The 8,748-nt window shown below is 38.5% G+C and overlaps 1 protein-coding gene across 1 annotated transcript in view; it reads left to right on the top strand.

Annotated features, from left to right (window-relative positions):
• Positions 1 to 1,152: 1,152 nt before the first annotated feature.
• Positions 1,153 to 8,748, top strand: part of LOC128120814 (cytochrome P450 3A13-like) — a 47,814-nt gene continuing 40,218 nt past the window's right edge. The window contains exons 1-2 of the mRNA XM_052755022.1: positions 1,153 to 1,223; positions 3,237 to 3,330. Coding sequence (XP_052610982.1) covers positions 1,153 to 1,223; positions 3,237 to 3,330 — 165 coding nt within the window. The remainder of the gene's footprint in view (positions 1,224 to 3,236; positions 3,331 to 8,748) is intronic.

Below are 8,748 nucleotides of genomic sequence, written 5' to 3'. Positions count from 1 at the left end.
ATGCCCCTGACTCAGAGTAATGCATGGGTATGTTGTGGTAATCATTTGCTGAAAGCAGTCCATAGGTTGGAAGCAACTCTATAAATATATACCCACCATTAATTTTGCAAATAACATACAGATACAGCATGGTAGTATATGCTTACCATACTTTTTTGGTATTCTGAGTGTTTCAGTGTTTGTTGGGGTCAGTAAATTATTTCCTCCCTCAATAAAACTCTGTTGAAGATTTCTGTAAAAAATACCTCATCCATTGTCTATGCCATTCTTTCTGTACTGTCCAATAAATACAGAGCTATGTCCTTTGTTAGGGACACAAAAAGAAGCAGTAGGTATACACAGATTCACAGGTACAGATGACCAATAAACCATCACATGCTACAGAGAGAGGGAAGGCCCAGAGCAAGAAGTGAAGAATTAAAGCTTGGATTTGTAACACTAACACGTCTTGGCGTCTATGGGTGTTTATTAACACATTTAACTGACATGGGGAGTAGGAAAATAATAGTGAGCAATGCTCATTAATAATAAATAACAAAGTATGAGGGAAGTATATACAGAAACCATGAGTACTGAAAAAGTGACAATAAAGAAAATATAAGGGAAAATTTAGTCTGTCTTGGGATGATGTGATTTATTTATTTTTTGTCAATTTTTTTATTAAATGTGATCATTCATCTTCTAGGGTAAAAACAGGGATCCACAGAGAGAAATATGCATGTGTAAATATTTATAAAAGGAGCTGGTGTGCAAATATTCAATGTGTTTTGCAATATAGACAGCCCCATAAACATCAAAGGACATTTAATGTTGATCACTCTGTTGCATTTCTGACAAAAATCTATGACCTCTGGTCTTACCAAGAACATTGGTTTAGTTATTTATTAATTTCCTAGGGAAAAGAACTAAAAAGAAGTCAAAATGTGGGTTAACATGAACTATTATGAACTGTCAACTGAAGATGTCACTCATGTTCTCCATACCCATGGAAGATACAATGTTGATCTTTCTATTGGCACTAGTGACTACTCCACCCCCTTTCCTAGCACATAAATACTGCACAGTGTCTTCATAGATTCACACCTGAACTCAGAAGGAGAATTCAGGTCCTCACCTACCAGGAAAAGAGAGATTTCTTGAAGGAAAAGAGCAATGGACCTGATTCCAAACTTTTCCACAGAAACATGGGCACTGCTGGCTACCATCCTGGTGCTCCTCTACCTGTGAGTAATTGATTAGATATCTCTCTTTTGTGGGCTCAGAGGTGAATAATTCTCAGGCCCCTTTTCCCTGTCAGAAAATCAAAAGGTATAATCCAATGGAAATTCATACTCCCACAGCTGAACACATTTCTCCTGTAACCTAAATAATTTAATTCACTGTGCTTTTCAGCCAAGTGTCTTCAAGTAACGTTAAAAATCCAACATTGAGAAGCCGGGCGGTGGTGGCGCACGCCTTTAATCCCAGCACTCGGGAGGCAGAGGCAGGTGGATCTCTGTGAGTTCGAGGCCAGCCTGGTCTACAGCGCGAGATCCAGGAAAGGCGCAAAGCTACACAGAGAAACCCTGTCTCGAAAAAACCAAAAAAAAAAAAAAAAAAATCCAACATTGAGAGACAATCTGGAGTGGGCTTAAAATGATTACAGTCTGCTGTTTCTCTTGTTTGTTTTCTGTCATTAGTTTGTCACATTGGGATAGGAATGTGTGTAGAATATTGAACCCACAATGAGGGAAATGACACCTGAGATGTTACTTAGATTCAGGTCTGTCTGTCCAGAGAGTATTGTCGAGAAATTATTATATTACTGACAGTAAACTAAGTGCCTGTGGCTGATCATCTAAGTACAGAAAACTGCCTTTGTGCCATCTAGGGTCTAGGAAGAAACAGAATGGAGAGATTATGCTTTCTGTAGTTCATGGCCTCATGAGTTCATTTGGATAACTCATTGAGTACTTTGCATTTTCTGGGAAAGATGGGAGCAAATATCCTTTGACCTCAGTAGGGCACAACTGTCAAACGAATGTAGCCATTCCTCCAAAGTCTACCCTGGAGAGACATGAGTTTATAAGGTTAATACAGCAATGTGTTTGAAAAGTTACTTACAGGAGCATGAATGGTTCAAAGGCAAATGCAGCATCAAAACTCCACACCTGAACTGAGGACTCCCAAAATTGGTATCTTAAAAATAGATTTTTTTTTTTTGATTTTTCGAGACAGGGTTTCTCTGTGTAGTTTTGCACCTTTCCTGGAACTCACTTTGTAGACCAGGCTGGCCTCGAACTCACAGAGATCCACCTGCCTCTGCCTCCCGAGTGCTGGGACTAAAGTCGTGCGCCACCACCACCCGGCTTAAAAATAGATTTTTATATTGCCCCTATGAATGTTTTGCATGAACATATGTATCACATTTATGCATGATGTCCATGTAAATTAAAACAAGTCATTGGATTCTCAGGGACTGGAATTATAAGCTGTTGTTAGCTGTCATGTGGGGGCTAGGAAACCAACCTGGGTAGTCTGAAAGAGCAGAAAATGCTCTTACCTGATGAGTGATCTTCCCAGCCCAAAAACTGCACCTGGGAAGCTCTGCACACTTTTCAGTCTGAGGGACAGGAAAGGTAGATTGTCTTGTCATGGGGCTCTGCTGGTGGGCTGTCCTCCCGCTCTGAGTAACCTCTCTCCACTGCTTACATAATGTTGAGAATGGATCATGTGGATCTTGCATTGCAGGTTACTCACACTGATAATGTGTGATGACTTCCTAAGTCTAGTGAGTCCTTCAGCAACATTCAAACTCAAGTTTATAATGTTTTATTACATATTAGCTCTAAGACTGGGACCATCAAGTGTTAACCTAAAAGTTTGTAGTAAGATGCTATATGAAGGGGTTTAGTTCTCTGAATTTTTATGTTATATTCTGCCCGCTTGTTACATCACTGAATAAATTCTGGTAATTCTCAATATTTGCCTCCAAGAAAAAGTATATATATATATATCACTTACATATATCATATATATACTCACATATACATGCATATCTACTCATATAATACAAATTGAGTCAATAATATACATGAGTTAGTGTATATATGTGTATATTTTTATATAGTGTATAAATATGTATATTTTATATAGATTGTGGGAATGTGTTTACTTATGTGTGTGTATGATTATGAATATTTACATGTATGGTTAACAAGCCCATGATCCGACTGACTTTCTCCTCCATGTTTTAGGTATGGAACCTCTTCTCATGGACTTTTTAAGAAGCTGGGGATTCCTGGCCCCAAACCTCTGCCTTTTGTTGGGACGATGCTTAACTATAAGATGGTGAGTGCTGTTGGGTTCCCTACTTTGCTTCTGTGACAGTGTCACTTACACAAATATTAAACCCCATGTCATTTGATCCATTCTAACGGACATTGGGATCAATTGTAAGACTTTCAGCTGGCAGAATTGTTTTTGTCACACCCACATCATTGCCAGGTTACCCTTGGGTTTGACTAACATGTGTTTGTGACCTCAGGTTTGCGGCAGGTGAGGTATGACTTCAGGTTTGTGTCAGGGCAGGTGAGGACCCTGGCTGTTAGCACACTAGGACCTGAAGTTAAATGCTGATGTGTAGACTTTGAGAGCATCAAAGATTTCGTTTCCTTTTTAGTACAGATTCCAGAAAAGTACAGTTATTCTTAATTAGTATTTAAAGAAATACATGTAAGGCCACTGAGTAGCACCTCATCAACCCGAGTGATTTATTCAAATCCAAGTTCAGTAATAATATTTACACTCCTTGCTGTGTATCTCTGGAACATGCCTACCAGGAAGCAGATAGTTACTTTTGGGGAATATGCACATACTTGAATCCTCAATTGAACTGTTTAATTCCATTATTACTTCCAAGGCTCTAGCCAAGCTTTTGCCACTTACAAGAAGATTTGCCTTTACTCCTTTTCACTTCAAGGTACAACCCTATGCATGAGACTGAAGAGCAGGAATATGGGAGACTAGGTGATGTTGCCTATAAACCTGGATATTTAACCAGACTGTGAGTTTTGTTTCTTGAAACAGAAGCAGAATTATTTATACAAAATCACTGATAAAAGCTTGAGTTGACAAAACTGTAAAAAATATACATGTAGTGTGTGAATATAATATATATACATATATGTATATATATTTATAATTTCATAATATACATATACATGTACCTATATAATAGGGACAGTGAATTTACACAGGGCCTTTCTGAATGCTTTTTTTTTTTTCGAGACAGGGTTTCTCTGTGTAGCTTTGTGCCTTTCCTGGATCTCACTCTGTAGACCAGGCTGGCCTCGAACTCACAAAGATCCGCCTGCCTCTGCCTCCCGAGTGCTGGGACTAAAGGCGTGCGCCACCACCGCCCGGCTTCTGAATGCTTTCTAAAGGTTGGACTCTTGGCCTATCCTTCCTGAGTTCATGACCAGAATCAGTACCTACATGAAGACTGCACTCTTGCAAGATTTGCTTCTCTGAATTCTCAAGGTTTAATTATTAGATCATAATTCTTCAAAACCAAGGATTCTGTTGCATAAGTTCCTAAGAATACCATGCTTTGCTCCCAGTTGAAAAAGCAATAACTTCCTTATCATTTTTGGATGACCTCTTTTTATGTAGTCTTTGAAATACACTTCTTGGGTTTTAGTTTGTTAGTTTCTTTCAAATAGTGTCTCCTGTAGAAAAAATTAGTCTCAAATTTGCTGTTCAGAATTTTGACCACAGATTAATCTTACTCAGTGCTTGGGTATACCATGATATCTTATTTATAGGTGACCAGGTACCAATAGGGGTGTGATTATACTATGATGACCCAAAGCTGCAAGAATAAGAGTTACAAAAGGTGAGGTTTTGTGATGGAGGACCAAGGGAAAAAAAATAAAAAAGACAGATACCTGATGACTTACACCAAGTAAGTTTATTAATCAGCATAGATCCTTACCTACTTACTATTTGCATGAGGAAATGGCCAAGGTCAGCTGAGAGCTAAGTCAGACAATGTTGGCAAAGAGAACCTAGGATACCTCAGACACAGTTGCCTTATGACTGATAACCACAACCCAGGGAAATGATTAGGATCCACATAGCCTACAACCAACACTTCTTAGAGGCCCTGACCCCAGACCCAGAGAGGAACTTGTCAAATCTGTTTCTGGAACGTCACAGAACTGTAAAGCCTTTTGTTCTTTAACAATGGTGTGGGAGAAAACTTTGAGTTAGTCTGTTTCAAAAGGAACCCCCTGCCTTTTTTCTTTTTAGGGCCAGATGAGTCATTTGTGTCTAAATATTTAAGAGCCTAAAATATGCTTTAAACCAGAAAATGACTCCTAATATTATAAGATGAATTATCAACATAAGTAATCTGAGGATAATAGTGAACAAATGTTTAACAGTGTTAAGGAGATTACATCTGGCAATTTGTGTAATAAATCTTTGGCTGGCTCCAAAGGGGAATTGAATGTGTAATGAGCATGGCACATGCCAGTAACTATTTGCTTGAGGGTTACAAAATCTAAAATAACATTCTGATGTTGTCATATTACATGAAAATGATTTTTAATTTTCTCCCATTTCCATTCACATTTATCATAATTTAAAGGAGCAAAACAAATGTATCTAAATCCAGCAGGATACTGTAAAGATAATTAAAATTGTATTGCTTTAACTGTATCTCCCAGGCTCAATACACAAACTTTCAGAGCATTTAACTTAGCTTCTAGTTGTTATCTATGTTTATCTAAGCTACAGAAGTATTGTAAGTAATCTGTTTAACAAAATGCGCAGTTTGCGCTTGTTGGGCCAGGACCACTGTGGAAGCAGCCTCTGACTGGAGAGCTGTAAGTCCCGCAAAAATTATAGTTAAAATAAAATCCAGAAATATATTTTTAGTAAAATCCTGATATAGTTCAAAGAGAATGTGTTGTCCAAAGTCACTGTATTTAAGTATCATTAGGTTGCACAGGAACCATAGCAAAGCAAGACAGTTAAAATAAAAGAAGGCTCCATGAAGAAAGGCATCTGTACAACTAGTGAGGATACAAGTAACACATGCAATTTAGAAGTGTCCTCCCCTTTATTTAATAGAGGGACTCTGAGTCAGTTACATATATGAAGTTTTAACACAATAAGTGTGGTCAAATATGAAATGATATGCCATGGTTGGTCATCTTCTCAAAAAATCACATGTCACCCCATTATCCGGGATGGTGGCTCAAAACCTAATGTCCTTTTCCTCTAAAGATAGTATAAACAGGAAGTTGCCAATGAGTGGATTTTAGGATTTATACTCATCCAGACCAGGTGGGCACCACTAAGACAAGACAACCAGCACCTCAGATCATCTATTCAGAGGCAAGAAGTACTTTAGAATCATGGAGCAAGCCACTCAAGGAGAATTTAATTCTGCAACAGGGCACAGGAAAATCACTGAATTCTGGGATATGCCCATCCAATGGGGTAACTGATGGGAGATCAGAAGGATGAATGATTTTTTGATGCAGATCTTTCATTCCATGTGGACCCTTGAGCAGTCACTCACATGAGAAGAACATAGTTATACTGTCCCATCAATGACAAACTAATAGGAATAATTTATGATATACCAATATAGTTAAAGTGAGTACTACTAGGCACCACATGTGAAACATCAGCATTGTAAAATAAACAAGCATATCATTAGTAAATATTCTAGTAGGCAGATTGGACAAGCCAAAGGGAGTGTAAGCTATGCAGGCCAGGTAGACTTCTATACTTTCCACATGTGGCAGAGAGTAATGCCAGAATTGCTAAAATAAATAGAGTGTGAATCACAGGCTTCCATGTCTCCTTGACCACTGAAATTCCTTCTGCTGTGAGACATTTAATCTGTCCCAAGTTGGGAGTGGACCCTGCCAAGTGGATTGCAAGTGGTGTACCGAACTGCATGCTGCCTTCAAACTCATCATCATCTGCATCCTTAGCTTCTGTCACCTGTAACACAGCAGATGCCTTCATAGCCTGGGAATGTGGGACAAGGTGTTTTGGGAGCCAGTGTGATCCATCAGTTTCCTGTAGGAAAATACACACATCCTCTCCTCTACATGAGCACAAGGTCAGGATCACACCATTTCCCTATAGCAGGAACTTTTCACAAAATCTCTCCTTCTGGAGCATGTCGAATCAAAAACGTCTGGCTCCAATTAATCCTTGTTGCTCTCTTTAATATGTTCTCAAAACATATTAAATTAAAGTACTATTAAGAAGATTTTTAGAAGTAAAAAGGTATATATACTCCCAATTTTAATTTTTTCAAGCAAAACTATAGGAGACCCATGTGTGAATGAATATAAGAGAGGCCGGTTTTATGTATAATACATAATGTAGCACAAAATTTATTAAAGGCATCAGAATTCTGTGCTGGAGCATCAACTGTTATTTTAAAGCACTTTTGGAGGTTCAGCTATGTAGCAGGAATCTTAACAGGTCTTATTAATAAAATCAAACTTGAAGCCCGGTATTGGGGTGAATGCTGGAAGATCAGAGAAGCAGAAAAAACCACAGCCACCTCCACTTGCCAATTCCTCAGCTGATCCTGTTTCCTTACTGGAAGCTTCTGAGTCCTCAATCAAATGGATCTTAGCTGAACTGTGCTGCTCAAAGCCTAAAAGCTTAACCAGCTCTAGTTTTTGGTCCTCATGCCTTATATACCTTTCTGCTTTCTGCCATCACTTCCTGGGATTAAAGGCTCACTTCCTGGGATTAAAGGTGTGAGTCACCATGCCTGGCTGTTTCCAGTGTGACTTTAAACTCACAGAGATCCAGATGGATCTCTGCCTTCAGAATGCTGGGATTAAAGGTGTGAGTGCCACCATTTTCTGGCCTCTGTATCTAGTGGCTGTTCTGTTCTCTGACCCCAGATAAGTTTATTAGGATGCACAATATTTGGGGGAACACAATATCACCACATAGCTATAGAAAATGTTCACTGGCAATGAGTAATCCAGTGCTTACCAGCTTTTCCAGTTAATAGGATAGTCATGAGGACGACCCCAGAATAAATGTCATACTAACATGAATATATTTTAGGCTGACAAAAATTGAAATGCCAGCAACATCCATCTGCCATAAGGTAGTAAGCCTTTGAGATTTACACCATTACAAGGAGAAGGCAGATAAGCAGGACAATCTGAGACAATTTGTCATACTCGATTTCTAGATAACTGTAATTGGGACTAGGCATAGCACAGTAATGATGGTGATTTACATGAGACAATAACTTGCTTAAACAAAGCAGATTTAACAACCATCTGAATAGAATAATGGGAAGCTAGATCTACAGCTGGAAAGTATTGGAGAAATTAAGGAGCCTACTGGTTATAACTCTTTTTGGGCATGCTGAAACAAGTGAAACATTTCTTCATCCTCAGTCTGTTTAATAAGAGCACCAGGAAGTATTTAAACAACTTACATGAAATATAAACTGTCAAAGTAAGTGTTTAGAGGTTGAGGGAATGCAAAAATAATCTATATTCTGAGAAGACTTAGCTGAAACATTCAATATATAAGGAGTTACTTCTTGAAGTATAACATTAGGCACCGCAGAAGTCTCTCATCTAGGAACACATTATCTGTTTCTGGGATTGTGTACCTCCTATAAAGTAGTATTGGAAAATTTGAATTAAAGGATCGGCAGGATACAAAGTACCAAGCTGGCAAATAAGTTCAAAGAGAGCTACC

This window comes from Peromyscus californicus, unplaced genomic scaffold (assembly GCF_007827085.1).
Source record: "Peromyscus californicus insignis strain IS unplaced genomic scaffold, ASM782708v3 Scaffold_2__1_contigs__length_46816999, whole genome shotgun sequence".
NCBI lineage: Eukaryota > Metazoa > Chordata > Mammalia > Rodentia > Cricetidae > Peromyscus > Peromyscus californicus.
The sequence above is the reverse complement of the archived record's forward strand: the minus strand, read 5'-3'. Positions and strand labels throughout refer to the sequence as shown.